Raw genomic sequence first — 14,343 nt, 5'->3', positions numbered from 1 at the left:
GAATAGCTGACTATGTTGCTGAACATTGCGAATTCAGAACATCCATTAGTGATATTTTGAGAGACCGACTGATATGCGGGATTGGAGATGATACTATTCAAATGCGTTTTCTGGCCGAAGCTAATCTAGACTTCAATAAGGCATTGGAATTAGCCAGAGTCATTGAGTGCTGTTAGAAATGCAGAAGCCACAAGAGATACGCAAAATGGTGCCGTGCATCTGGTAGGGTGGGACAGACCAGCAACAAAAGACACGGAAACGTTGGACCCCACAGAAAGGCAGGAAATGCACCCTATGTATAGATCAGTAAAAAAACAGCAGTACTACAGTGAAAACTAACAAAATGAATGAGAGAAAGGCATCCAATGTGTGATCGACAATTCAAACAAGTCGAATCCTTTTTCTACCACTGCTATGGTCACTTAATGCGGCACACCAGAGATAGGCTGTAACAGCATTTTAAAGACAAAGGGAGAAGTCGTGAAATATGTCTCATGGAAGAACCAGAAGAAATAGAATCAGACATCCATTCATTATATAACCTGCAATTGAGTAGAACCGAGCTGATCCAAGTAGTCATTATAGTCAATGGACAACCCATTAACATGGAAGTTGACACTGGAGCTTCGTTGTCCGTCATTGGAAAACATACATTCAGATACTTGAATAAAGGAACTCATTCTTTAAGATTGGAAGTTTCGGACACTAAAATGAGAACAAGCACGGGTGAAGAAATAAGACTGAAAGGGTTATGTCAAGTCTAGGTGACGTATGGAGATTAATCTTAAAGGTTGCCCTTGATAGTGGTAGCTGGAGAGGACCCAGCTTAATGGGTACCTGGCTCGAAAAGATTAAGTTGAAATGGGCCAAAATTTTTCAAATTACAATGAAAGGCTTACAGGAATTATTGCAAAATTATGCTTCCATTTGCAACGGCGAGTTAGGAAGAATTCGAGTGCTACAGGCCAGAATCCATGTAGATCCATGCAACCCCCAGATTTATAAGAGCCAGACTAATCCCTTATGCTCTACAGGACAAGGTTGAAACCGAACTGAACAGACTGGAAAAATTGGGCATCCTACAACCAGTGCAATTTTCTGAGTGGGCAGCACCCATTGTACCTGTACTGAAGCCGGACCAAAGCATGCGTTTATGCAGTGGTTGTAAGCTAACTGTCAATAAAGTGGCCAAACTTGATAGACATCTGATACCCAAGATTGAGGAATTGTATTCAAAGTTGGCAGGGAGCACCACGTAATCGAAATTAGGCATGATCCATGCCTACCAGCAAGTAGGAAAAGGACTCTAGGGAGTTCGTCATCATTAATACACACTGAGGATTGTATCAATACACATGTCTACCCTTTGGTGTGCTATTTTCCAAAGAATGATGGAAAACTTGCTTCAAGGATTGCCCCATGTTATCATTTACTTGGATGATGTATTGGTCAGGGGAGTGACCGACGATGAACACTTAGCAAATCTAGAAGAGGTGTTCAAATGCTTCGTACAAGCTGGGTACGTGTAAAACAAGAGAAGTGACTGCCCCAAGCTAAGGAGATAGTTTACTTGGGCCACAAGATTGATGCGTAGGGCCTGCATCTTGTGGAAGAACAAGTTCAGGCCATTCACAAGGCACTTGCCCTGAGAAATACCACAGAGCTCAGGACCTTCTTAGGCATGGTAAACCACTACGGCCGATTCCTCCCAAATCTCTCAACTGTGCTGGCTCCATTGTATGGCCTGCTTAAGAAGAATCAGAAATGGAGTTGGCAAGCCCCACACCAGGATACCTTCCTGACTTGGAGAGGCAGGGAATAATCAAGGACAGTCAGCATGGTTTTGTTAAGAGCAAGTTATGTCTGACTAATTTGATTGAATTTTTCGAAGAGGTGACCAGGTATGTAGATGAGGGCAATGCATTTGACGTAGTCTACTTGGACTTCAGCAAGGCCTTTGATAAGGTCCCACATGGGAGACTGATAACAAAGGTAAGAGCCCATGGGATCCAAGGCAATTTGGCAAATTGGATCCAGAGTTGGCTGAGTGGCAGGAAGCAGAGGGTGATGGTTAAGGGGTGTTTTTGTGACTGGATGCCTGTGTCCAGTGGATTGGTGTTGGGTCCCTTGCAGTTTGTGGTGTATATATAAACAATTTAGACTTGAGTGTAGGAGAGTTGATCAGTAAGTTCGTGGATGACATGAAAATTGGTGGGGTAGTAAATAGTGAGTGGGATAGCCTTAGATAACAGGAGGATATAGATGGGCTGGTCAGACGAGCTGATCAGTGGCAAATGGAATTTAATCCGGATAAGTGGGAGGTGATGCTCTTGGGCAGGAGAAACAAGGTATGGGAATACATGATGAATGGTAGGACCCTGGGAAGTACCGAGGATCAGAGGGACCTTGGTGTACATGTCCACCGGTCCCTTAAAGTAGCAGTTAAGAAGGTATATGGGATTCTTGCCTTTATTAGCTCAGGCATAGAATATAAGAGCAGGGAGGTTATGCTGGAACTGTATAAAACGGTGCTTAGGCCACAGCTAGAGTATTGTGTGCAGTTCTGGAATCCACATTATAGGAAGGATGCAGTTGCACTAGAGAGAGTGCAGAGGAGATTTACCAGGATGTTGCTTGGGTTGGAGAGTTTTAGTTAAGAGGAAAGATTTGATAGACTGGGGTTATTTTCCCTGGAGCAGAGGAGATTGAGGGGGGACATGATTGAGGTGTATAAAATTATGAGGGGCATGGATAGGGTAGGCAGGAAGGAACTTTTCCCCTTGGTGGAGGGACCAATAACCAGGGGGCATAGATTTAAGGTAAGGGGCAGGAGGTTTAGAGGGGATGTGAGGAAGAATTTTTTCACCCAGAGGGTGGTGGGAATCTGGAACGCACTGCCTGAAAGGGTGGTAGAGGCAGAAACCCTCATAACATTTAAGAAGTATTTGGATGTGCACTTGCGATGCCATGGTATACAAGGCTATGGGCCTAGTGCTGGAAAATGGGATTAGAACAGTTAGGTACTTGTTTGACTGGCGCAGACTCGATGGGCCGAAGGCCCTTTTTCTCTGCTGTAGACCTCTATGAATCTATGACTATGATTCAATGAAAGCAAAGTGATTGTTAAAATCATTGGCCTTGTTGGTCTACTTTGACCCCAAGAAAGAATTAATTTTAACATGTGATGTTTCCCCTTATGGAAGAGGGGCTGTCCTTTCACATCAGATGGTGGATGGCTCTGAACGGCCCATTGGTTAAACATCTCACATACTCAGTGATGCAGAGCAATGATATTCCCAAGTTGAAAAAGAGGGCTTATCTATTGTATTCAGCGTTCGTAAGCTTCATCAATATCTCCACGGTCGCCATTTCCATATTATAACTGACCACAAGCCGCTATGGGGATTATTTGGAGAAGATAAAGTGATACCCCCTATCGCATCAGTTCGTATCCAGAGATGGGCACCAATATTTGCCACCTACGAATACATTTTGTTCACCGTTCAGGTAGTCAAATCGCACATGCCAACGCACTAAGCCTCCTCCCCCTGCCAGCTAATAACAGGGAGGCTCCGATTCCCCAGAAACTGGTCTTAGTGCTAAATTTTCTGGATTCCTCCCTTGTTCCAGGCAAATCCGTGAGTGGACAAGCCGGGACCCACTATTGTCTAACATCTGGGAGCAGGTCTTGAAACGTCAGTCAGGTGGATCTAAATCTGAGGAGATGAAGTCCTACTCTGATCGCAAATATGAACTCTCCTGCCAGGACGGCATATTACTCTGGGGAGCAAGGGTTATCCTGCCCCAGAGGGAGTGAAGGCTGCCATTAGCCAAGCTATATAGCGCTCATCTGGGCATTAGGAGAATGAAGATGCTTGCACGCGGCTATTTGTGGCGCCAGGCATGCACGTGGATATAGAAACCCTGGTCAAAAGCTGCCCTCAATGCCAGGCAGTGCAAAAGTTCTCCCCCATAGCTCCATTGCAGCCATGGGAATGGCCATGGGTGCGCCTCAACGTTGATTACGTGGGACTCTTCTTGGGCACGATGTTCCTTTTGGTACCTGGAATGAGTGAGTTATCTTGTGAGGAAGGTTGAACCGACTGGTCCTGTTTCCACTGGAGTTTAAAAGAGTGAGGGGTGATTTGATTTAAGTATGCAAGATCCTGAACGGCCTTGACAAGGTGAACGTCGATAGGATATTTCCTCTTGTGGGAGAGTCCAGAACTCGGGGACGCTGTTTTAAAATTAGGGGATGCTCTTTTAGGATAGAGATGAGGAGAAATTTTTTCTCTCAGAGGGCTGTGCGATTTTGGAATTCTTTGCCTCAGAGGTGATGGCATTTGTGTGGCGCAAGTGTTACTTGCCACTTGTCAGCCCAAGCCTAGATATTGTCCAGGTCTTGCTGCATTTGGCCATGGACTGCTTCAGTATCTGAGGAGTCGCGAATGGTGCTGAACATTGTGCAATCATCAGCGAACATCCCCACTTCTGACCTTATGATGGAAGGAAGGTCATTGATGAAATAGCTGAAGATGATTGGGCTGAGGACACTACCCTGAGAAGCTCCTGCAGTGATGTCCTGGAGCTGAGATAACTGACCTTCAACACACCATCTTCCTTTGTGCTAAGTATGACCCCAACTAGCGGAGAGTTTTCCCCGATTCCCATTGACTCCAGTTTTGCTAGGGTTCCTTGATGCCACACTCGGTCATATGCTGCCTTGATGTCAAGGGCAGTCACTCTCACCTCACTTTAGGAATTCAGCTCTTTTGTCCCTGTTTAAACCAAGGCTGTAATGAGGTCAGGAGCAAAGTGGCCCTGGCGGAACCTAAACTGGGCATCAGAAAGCAGGTTATTGCTAAGCAAGCGCTACTTGATAGCACTGTTGATGACCCCTTCCATTACTTTATTGATGACCGAGATTAGACTGATGTGGCGGCAGTTGGCTGAGTTGGACTTGTCCTGCCTTTTGTGTATAGAACATACCTAGTCAATTTTCCACATAGGTGGGTAGATGTCAGTGTTGTAGCTGTACTGGAACAGCTTGTCTAGGGGCGCGGCAAGCTCTGGAGCACAAGTCTTCAGTACTATTGCCTTTGCACTATCCAGTGCCTTCAGCGGTTTCTTGATATCATGTGGAGTGAATTGAATTGGCAGAAGACTGGCATCTGTGATGCTGGGAACCTCCAGAGGAGGCCAAGATGGATCATCCACTTAGAACTTCTGGCTGAAGATCATAACAAATGCTTCAGCCTTATCTTTTGCAATGATGTGCTGGGCTCAACCACTATTGAGGATGGGGATATTTGTGCAGCATCCTCCTCCAGTGTGTTCTTTAATTGTCCACCACCATTCATGGCTGGATGTGGCAGAACTGCAGAGCTTAGATCTGATCTGTTGGTTTTGGGATTGCTTAGCTCTGTCTATCACTTGCTGCTTATGCTGTTTGACAATCCTGTTTTATAGCTTCAACAAATTAACACCTCATTTTTAGGTATGCCTGGTGCTGCTCCTGGTATGCCCTCCTGCACTCTTCATTGAACCAGGGTTGATCCCCTGGCTTGATGGTAATGGTAGAGTGTGGGAAATGCCGGGCCATGAGGTTGCAGATTGTATTCGAGTACAATTCTGGTACTGCTGATGGCCCACAGCATCTCATGGATGCCCAGTCTTGAGTTGCTAGATCTGTTCAAAATCTATCCCATTTAGCACAGTGGTAGTGCCACACAACAGGATTGAGGGTATCCTCAATGTGAAGGCGGGACTTCATCTTCACAAGGACTGTGTGGTGGTCACTCCTACCAATACTGTCATGGACAGATGTGTTGGCAGCAGGCAGGTTGGTGAGGATGAGGCCAAACATGTTTTTCCCTCTTTTTGGTTCCCTCACCACTTTCCGCAGACCCTGTCTAGCAGCTGTGTCCCTTAGGACTCGGCCAGCTCGGTCAGTAGTGGTGCTACCGAGCCACTCTTGGTCATGGACATTGAAGTCCCCCACCCAGAATACATTCTGCGTCCTTACCATGCAAGTCTCCCCCAACTGTATACTACTGTGCCGCCACCCCTGCTGATCACCACGGTGATGGTCGTGTCTGAGACATAATTTGTAAGATATGATTCCGTGAGGATGACAATGTCAAGCTGGTGCTTGACATGTCTGTAAGACAGCTCTCTCAATTTTGCCCCCCCCCCCCCCACCAAAGTGTCGTTTCCAGTGCCTAGGTTGATGCGGTTTGTAGTGGTTTGATACAACTGAGTGGCTTGCTTGGCCATTTCAGAGAGCGTTTAAGAGACCACAACATTGCCGTGAGTCTGGAGTCACATGTAGGCCAGACCAGATAAGGACAGCAGATTGACTTCCCACAGGGCATTAGTGAACCAGATGGGTTTTTACAACAATTGACAATGTTTTCATGATCATCGTTAGACTTTTAATTCCAGATATTTATTGAATTCAAATTCCACCATCTGCTGTCACAGGATTCAAACCTGGATCCCCAGAGCATTACCCTAGGTCTCTGGATTATTAGTCCAGCGACAATACCACTGTGCCATCGCCTCATACGTACTAGACCCAGGGATCTATAGATGTCACATACGCTACCTGCAGATGATCAAGAACTAGTGACGCTGCGCATGTCAAAGGAACTGGTCACACATATATGCCACTTTCTGCATGACTTGGCACCATGGGGATTTGGATGGCATCCACTGGTATTGGCAGTTAAAGTTACTGCCGTACTCAATTTCTACAGCAGTGCCTCCTTCCAGGGCTCCACTAGGGACCTTTGTGGCATCTCGCAAGCCTCCTCCCACAAATGTATCCAGGAGGTCACGGGTGCCCTTTTTGCCAAGGCACACACCTTTGTCAAATTCAACAGGGATCAGGCAAGCCAGGAAGCAAGAGTGCTGGGACTTGCTCAGATTTTTGGATTCCCACAGATGCGGGGTGCCATCGAAGGCACCCACGTGACTCTTAAATCTCCTTGACAACAAGCAGCCCAGTATCTGAAGCGCAGAGGCTTCCACCCTCTCAATGTTCAGCTGCTCTGCAACTTTAACAAATGGATCATGCAGGTGTGTGCAAGATATCCCTGAAGCATCCACGACTCCAACATCCTCAGCAGGTCTCAGATACCCACAGAAGACATGGCTGTTGATGCCCATGTGGCCTTAAACTCCTGGTGAGAAAAGGTACAACGAGGCTCATGCAGCAACCTGGAGTTTGGTTCAGTACACCATTGGCATCCTGAAAATGAGGTTCCAGTGTCTGGACAGATCTGGTGGAGCACTGTAGTACACTCCCCAGAGGGTGTCACACATCATCATGGCTTGCTGCACACTACACAACCTAGCGATACAAAGCAGGGAGGACCTGTATGATGAGGAGATGCAAGAGCTGCACTTCTCCCTTGATGAGGAGGAAGTCAAAGGAGATGAGGGTGATGAGGTCCTGGAAGGCGAGGATGCTGGTGATGAGGCCATTGCACTGGCCAGACGAGGCAGGTGTAGTCTTGAGGCCCGCATTGCCACAAGATTCCAGGAGGATGATGATGAGATGCAGTGAGGACAGTCCTGAGATCTTCATATTACATCTGGGAAAGTCTTGACATCTGTTTGGCTGAGGGCAGTGTACATACGCTCTGTGAAGAGGCTCATATCATCGAGGCACTGCTGATAAACAGCGGCCACGTGGAATTTAAGACAACTTGATCCTTTGGCAGGCTTCATCACCTGTCCTGTTCAGCACCACACCTTGTCCTGTCAGGAATTGCGTAGAAGTGGGGGGAGAAACCTGCCTCAGTGGTGCTGAGAGCACAAAGAGAACATCGCGGAACCGATTGACACTTGGGTATGAGATTCTTGCAGCGAACACAAGCCATGTGGAGGTGCAATGATCACAAATCTGGATAGTGACTTTGTAGCCGAGCAATCACTGTTATACTCAAAATGTTATACTCTGCATAGGGAAGAGGCCTTGGATTGTGATAGTAGCCTTCGTTTTGTGCAGGAAACAAGCTTTCACATCTGATTGACACGTACTCTGCGCAACATGCATTTGCATGCTTAATATGCATATAGATTAGACAAATCAAATTAGTAACAATATCATAGAGGAAGAACTCCTGGAGTGTCTACAGGATGTTTTTCTGGACCAATACATTGAGGAACTAACGAGAGAACACGCCATCCTCAACTGGGTATTGTGTAATGAGAAAGGAATAATTGGCAATCTAGTTGTGTGAGGCTCCTTGAGGATGAGCGACCATAATATGATAGAATTCTTCATCAAGATGGAGAGTGACATAGTTGATTCTGAGACTAGGTTCCTGAATCTTAATAAAGGAAACTACGATAGTATGAGGCGTGAGTTGGCTATGATGGATTGGGAAACATTACTAAAAGGGATGACAGTGGATAGGCAAAGGCAAACATTCAAAGAGCGCATGGGTGAACTGCAACGATCGTTTATTCCTGTCTGGCGCAAAAGTAAAACAGGAAAGGTGGCCAAATCATGGTTTACAAGGGAAATTAGAGATAGTATTAGATGCAAGGAAGAGGCATACAAATTGGCCAGAAAAAACAACAGACCTGAGAATTGGGAGCAGTTCAGAATTCAGCAAAGGAGGACCAAGGGATTGATTAAGAAGGGGAAAATAGAGTATGAGAGTAAGCTTGCAAGGAACGTAAAAACTGACTGCAAAAGTTTCTATCGGTATGTGAAGAGAAAAAGATTAGTGAAGACAAATGTAGGTCCCTTACAGTCAGAAACAGGGAAATTTAAAATGGGGAACAAAGAAATGGCTGACCAACGAAATACATACTTTCGTTCTGTCTTCACAAAGGAGGACACTAATAACATACCAGAAATGTTGGGGAACATAGGGTTTAGTGAGAGGGAGGAACTGAAAGAAATCAGTATTAGTAGGGAAATGGTGTTGGGGAAATTGATGGGATTGAAGGCTGATAAATCCCCAGGGCCTGATAATCTACATCCCAGAGTACTTAAGGAAGTGGCCCCAGAAATAGTGGGTGCATTGGCGGTCATCTTCCGAGATTCTATAGACTCTGGAACAGTTCCTACGGATTGGAGGGTAGCTTATGTAACCCCACTATTTAAAAAGGAAGACAGAGAGAAAACAAGGAATTATAGACCTGTCAGCCTGATGTTGGTAGTGTGGAAAATTCTAGCGTCCATTCTAAAAGATTTAATAGCTGAGCACATGGAAAACAGTGGCAGAATCGGATAGAGTCAGCATGGGTTTACGAAAGGTAAATCATGCTTGACAAATCTACCGGAATTTTTCGAGGATGTAACTAGTAGAGTTGATGAGGGTGAGCCAGTGGATGTGGTTTATTTGGACTTTCAGAAGGCTTTTAACAAAGTCCCACGTCAGAGATTAGCTTGTAAAATTAAAGCGCGTAGGATTGGGGATAGTGTATTGAGATGGATAGAAAACTGATTGGCAAACAGGAAACAAAGAGTAGGAATAAACAGGCCTTTTTCTGAATGGCAGTGTGACTAGTGGGGTACCGCAGGGATCGGTGCTGGGACCCCAGTTATTTACAATATATATTAATGATTTAGATGAGGGAATTAAATGTAATATCTCCAAATTTGCAGATGACACAAAGCTGGGTGGGAGGGTGAGCTGTGAGGAGGATGCAGAGATGCTTCAGTGTGATTTGGACAAGCTAAGTGAGGGGGCAAATGCATGGCAGATGCAGTATAATGTGGATAAATGTGAGGTTATCCATTTTGGTAGCAAAAACAGGAAGGCAGATTATTATCTGAATGGCTATAAATTGAGAGAGGGGAATGTGCAACGAGACCTGGGTGTCCTTGTACACCAGTCGCTGAAGGTGAGCATGCAGGTGCAGCAGGCGATAAAGAAGGCAAATTGTATGTTGGGCTTCATAGCCAGATGATTCGAGTACAAGAACAGGGATGTCTTGCTGCAATTGTAAAGGATCTTGGTGAGACCACACCTGGAATATTATGTGCCGTTTTGGTCTCCTTATTTGAGGAAGGATGTACTTGCTATAGAAGGCGTGCAGCAAAGGTTTACCCGACTGATTCCTGGGATGGCGGGACTGTCATATGAGGAGAGATTGAGTCGATTAGGATTATATTTGCTGGACTTCAAAAGAATGAGGGGGATCTAATAAAAACCTATGAAATTCTAACAGGACTAGACAGGGTAGACGCAGGAAGAATGTTCCCGATGGTAGGGGAGTCCAGAACCAGAGGTCACAGTCTAATGATATGGGTTAGACCATTTAGGACTGAGATGAGAAATTTCTTCACCCAGAGAGTGGTGAGCCTGTGGAATTCGTTACCACAGAAAGTAGTTGAGACCAAAACATTGTATGCTTTCAAGGAGTTAGATATAGCTCTATGGCAAAAGGGATCAAAGGGTATGGGGAGAAAGTGGGAGCAGGCTAATGAGTTGGATGATCAACCATGATCATAATGAATGGCGGAACAGGCTCAAAGGGCCAAATGGCCTACTCCTGCTCCTTGTTTATATGTTTCTATGGAACTCGCAAATCACACAATTTTATTTTTAGGTCAAGCTCAGGGTTCTTTCAAGGGATAAAAGCAAAACACTACAGATGCTGGAAATCTGAAATAAAAACAGAAAATGCTGGAAAAACTCAGCAGGTCTCACAGCATCCGTGGAGAGAGAAACAGAGTTAACGTTTTGAGTGCAAATGACTCTTCTTCAAAACTCTGAAGAGTCATATATACTCGAAATATTAACTCAGTTTCTCTCTCCATGGATGCTGCGAGACCTGCTGAGTTTTGCCAGCATTTTCTATTTTTCCTTCAAGTGAAGTGCATTTCCCCTTCCCCATACAGTTTTCACCTGTGCCTTTGAGGAACCTGTAGGGAAGACTGGCTGGAAAAATAATAGCTTCACTAGGAAAGGTGTAAAAATTATCAAAAAATATTATATCTTATGAAATACTTCTCATTGTATTGTCATTTTACTCTTTTGGTGACCTCTGATTTTGTATCGTCATCAGCTACAGGATCATCAGTGAGCAACCCCACAGAGAATGCAACAAATCATAATCACTGTTGGTTCTGAGTATGACTGGGAGGTTTCTAAATCAACAAAATTTGATATTTAGGACATTGTTGTGTTTGTTAGCCCAGTACTTTCTCATCAGCATTCAAGACTGGCCCAGGAGCTGATATGCAGAATTTCCTGTGAATCAGCTGAATGATGGATCAGAATGGTGATAGCTTAATGGCTCCCTGGAAATTGACCTCCATGAAGCCAGACCTTCGCCCAAAATCGCTTCCCACTCAAAAATTGCCACTTTATAAATGCAAGTGGTTGATGTTTGGGAAGATATTATTTGTATTATGCATTTAAACAGACGTTATTACAGGTTCATAGAACTATCACTGTCCATTTCCCTAAAAATTCTATTGTGAAAGGAACATACTCAGATTGGAGGAACGTTTTAATCAATTTTGTGTTGCTGTCCACTGAAAACAGCATTCATGCAAAATGTCAATATAAAAGCAGCCACTTCAAAATCCACTTAATTAAAACAAATAATTAGGTGATTTCTTCCAACAAAAAATAATTAAGTTGTAGCAAATAATTAGTTTGTTCATTTGTGATCATTTGCACCAGAAGGTGAGGTTGCTAGCAGAATACATCTGCTCCTGTGTGATTAGTTGACACACAGTAAATATTTATTTTTTCCCTTTCAGTGGATAAAAAAGATTACAACACGCGTTTTGTGAAATCCAAAACAAATCTTCAGTGGTAAACTTTGAGGGCTACTTAAGTTGCATCTGTAGAACTTCCAGAAATAGCTTTGGCTATGCAAATAAAATGTATTACTGCAGCTAGTGACTGTGCAAACTGCTGACATATATCTTGAACACATTACATTTATGCAGCCTAAAAGCCTGTCACCCTTCCAGTGCACAGCCTTAGTCTGCACCAGACAGGACTAGTGACATCAGGGCATCAACCAGGAAGAGGAACTCTCTATGTATCAGTATTATTATTTTGAAAACAAAGTATTTTAAGTGTTTCTGATAAACAGTCGCTTGGTAGTTCAGAACTTGCACTCTTTTCAACAATATTCATGTTTCTAATAAATTAATACCATAATCAATTCCATTTCAAATAATAATTGTTAATCTGCTAGTTATTAGTGAAATTCCAGTCTCCATGCCCTAGACTTACCTTACACATTGGCATTGAAACAAATATTCATCTAGCTTATGACTAAAAGAAACATTACCGTTATTTTTCCTTTCCTGAAACGGGTGCTGTTAAAATAAGAAAAAAATGCCATATGATGTGTCTATCTCATTTCATATTTTTAAACAGAAAATGATATCTTTACCTGACATTGTCTTCAGCAGTAGCTGCATGAAGGGGTAGTCTTCCATTTTTATCTGGGATATTTTGCTTGGCACCATTTCGTATGAGTGTTACACAGCCATCTAGCCAACCCTGAAAATGAAAATACTTATCAATTTGCTTTCCCTTATTAATGTAAATCTTTGAAAACTAGTATTTTTTTTTAATAAGAGTAGTAGCCTGCCATTCGATAATGTTAAAGGAAAGTAAAATTTCCTGAGTTTTCTTGAGGAGAGGATTATACCTGATTTGGCATTCTCATGGGCCATGACTGACAGGAACTAAAAAGGAGTAGGCCATACAACCCCTTGATCCTACTCTGCAATTCAATAAGATAATGGATAAACTTGTATAACAACTCCACTTTCCCCTCCCATCACCTTAGTGTCCAAAATCTGTTCATCTCTGCCTTGAATATACTCATCGACTAAGCATCCATAGTGTTCTGGGATAGAGAGTGCCGAAACTTCAACCCCTCAGTTAAGAAATTTCTTCTCATCTCAGGCCTAAATGGCCCATTCTTTACCCTAGTTCTAGACTCTCCAGCCAGGTGAATCAGCCTCTCACCGTCTCCCCTGTCAAGCCATAGAATCATAGAATGGTTATAACACAGAATTTGGCCCATTGTGTCTGTGCTGGCCCTTTAAAAGAGCAATTCACTTAGTCCCATTGACCTGCATTTTCCCCATAGCCTTGCAATTATTTACTTTTCAGATAATGATCCAATTCCCTTTTGAATGCCTCACTTGACCCTACCTGCACATTAACTTCCTATGTTATATTCTCAGGCAGTGCATTGCAGATCTTAACTATTCACTGTGTGAAAAGGCTTTTTCTCATGTCACTACTGCTTCTTTTGCCGGATACCTTAAATCTGTGCCCTCTTGTTCTCAATCTTTCCACCAGTGGAAACAGCTTTTCCCTATCTACTCTGTCTCGACCCCTCATGATTTTGAATACCACTATCCAGTCTCCTCTCAATATTCTCTTCTCCAGGAAAAACAGTCCCAATCTCTCCAATCTATGTAAGTAACTGAATTTCCTCATTCCTAGAATGATTCTCATGAATATTTTCTGTAGCCTTTATAATGTATCCACGTACTTCCTAAAGTGGTGCCTAGAACTAGGCACAACACTTCATTTGAGGCTGAAACAGAATTTTATACAAATTTAGTATAACTTCCTTGCTTTTGTACTCTGTGCCCCTATTGATAAGGCCCAGGATGCCGTATGCTTTATAACTGCTCTCAACCTGTCCTGCCACCTTCAGTGACTTATGCACAAATACACCCAAGTCCCTCTGCTCCTGCACCCGCTTTAGAATTGTACCATTTATTTTATATTGTCCATCTGTTTTTCTATCAAAATGAACCACTTCACCATTCTCTGAATTAAATTTCATCTGCCAATTGTCTGCCCTTCCACCAACCTATCTATGTCCTTTTGAAGTTCGACACGCTCGTCCTCATGGTACACAATACTTCCAAGTTTCGTATTAACCGCACACTTTGAAATTGTGCCCAGTACACCAAGGTGTGGGTCATTAATGTATATTAGGAAGAGCAGGGGTCCTATCGATCCCTGGGGAACTCCACTATAAATCTTCCTCTACTCCGAAAAACCGACAGGCAGGTCTCTACCTACCAGACCAGGCGTAAGACAGGGGTGGCTTTTCAACAGCTGCAGGGCTAGGGCTTGCTTGAGGAAGGGGGAGAAGTGGCCTCAGGCAAGGGAAGAGGCTGCAGGCTAAGGGCTGAACTGGGGAAGTGGGGTATCCCAGGGTGCGTGTGGGGGCACATGTTGATCAGTACAAGTGCCCTCAAGATGATGAGGGCTGAGGAGGCAGTCTCCAGAGGAAATGAAGCCAGATGGAGATATGAGGGTGTGCATGAGAGAGTGGGCGGAATCACCTGTGCCCACTGGTGTGGGCGTGCTCAGTGGT

The 14,343-nt window shown here is 44.1% G+C and overlaps 1 protein-coding gene across 1 annotated transcript in view; it reads right to left on the bottom strand.

The window, feature by feature from the left end:
- Positions 1-14,343, bottom strand: part of ankrd55 (ankyrin repeat domain 55) — a 147,162-nt gene that overhangs the window by 117,830 nt on the left and 14,989 nt on the right. The window contains exon 4 of the mRNA XM_041183205.1: positions 12,385-12,494. Coding sequence (XP_041039139.1) covers positions 12,385-12,494 — 110 coding nt within the window. The remainder of the gene's footprint in view (positions 1-12,384; positions 12,495-14,343) is intronic.

The sequence above is a fragment of the Carcharodon carcharias genome, chromosome 1 (genome assembly GCF_017639515.1).
Source record: "Carcharodon carcharias isolate sCarCar2 chromosome 1, sCarCar2.pri, whole genome shotgun sequence".
NCBI classification, from domain to species: domain Eukaryota; kingdom Metazoa; phylum Chordata; class Chondrichthyes; order Lamniformes; family Lamnidae; genus Carcharodon; species Carcharodon carcharias.
Note: the sequence above shows the minus strand (reverse complement) of the source record. Positions and strands in the feature narration are given on the sequence as shown.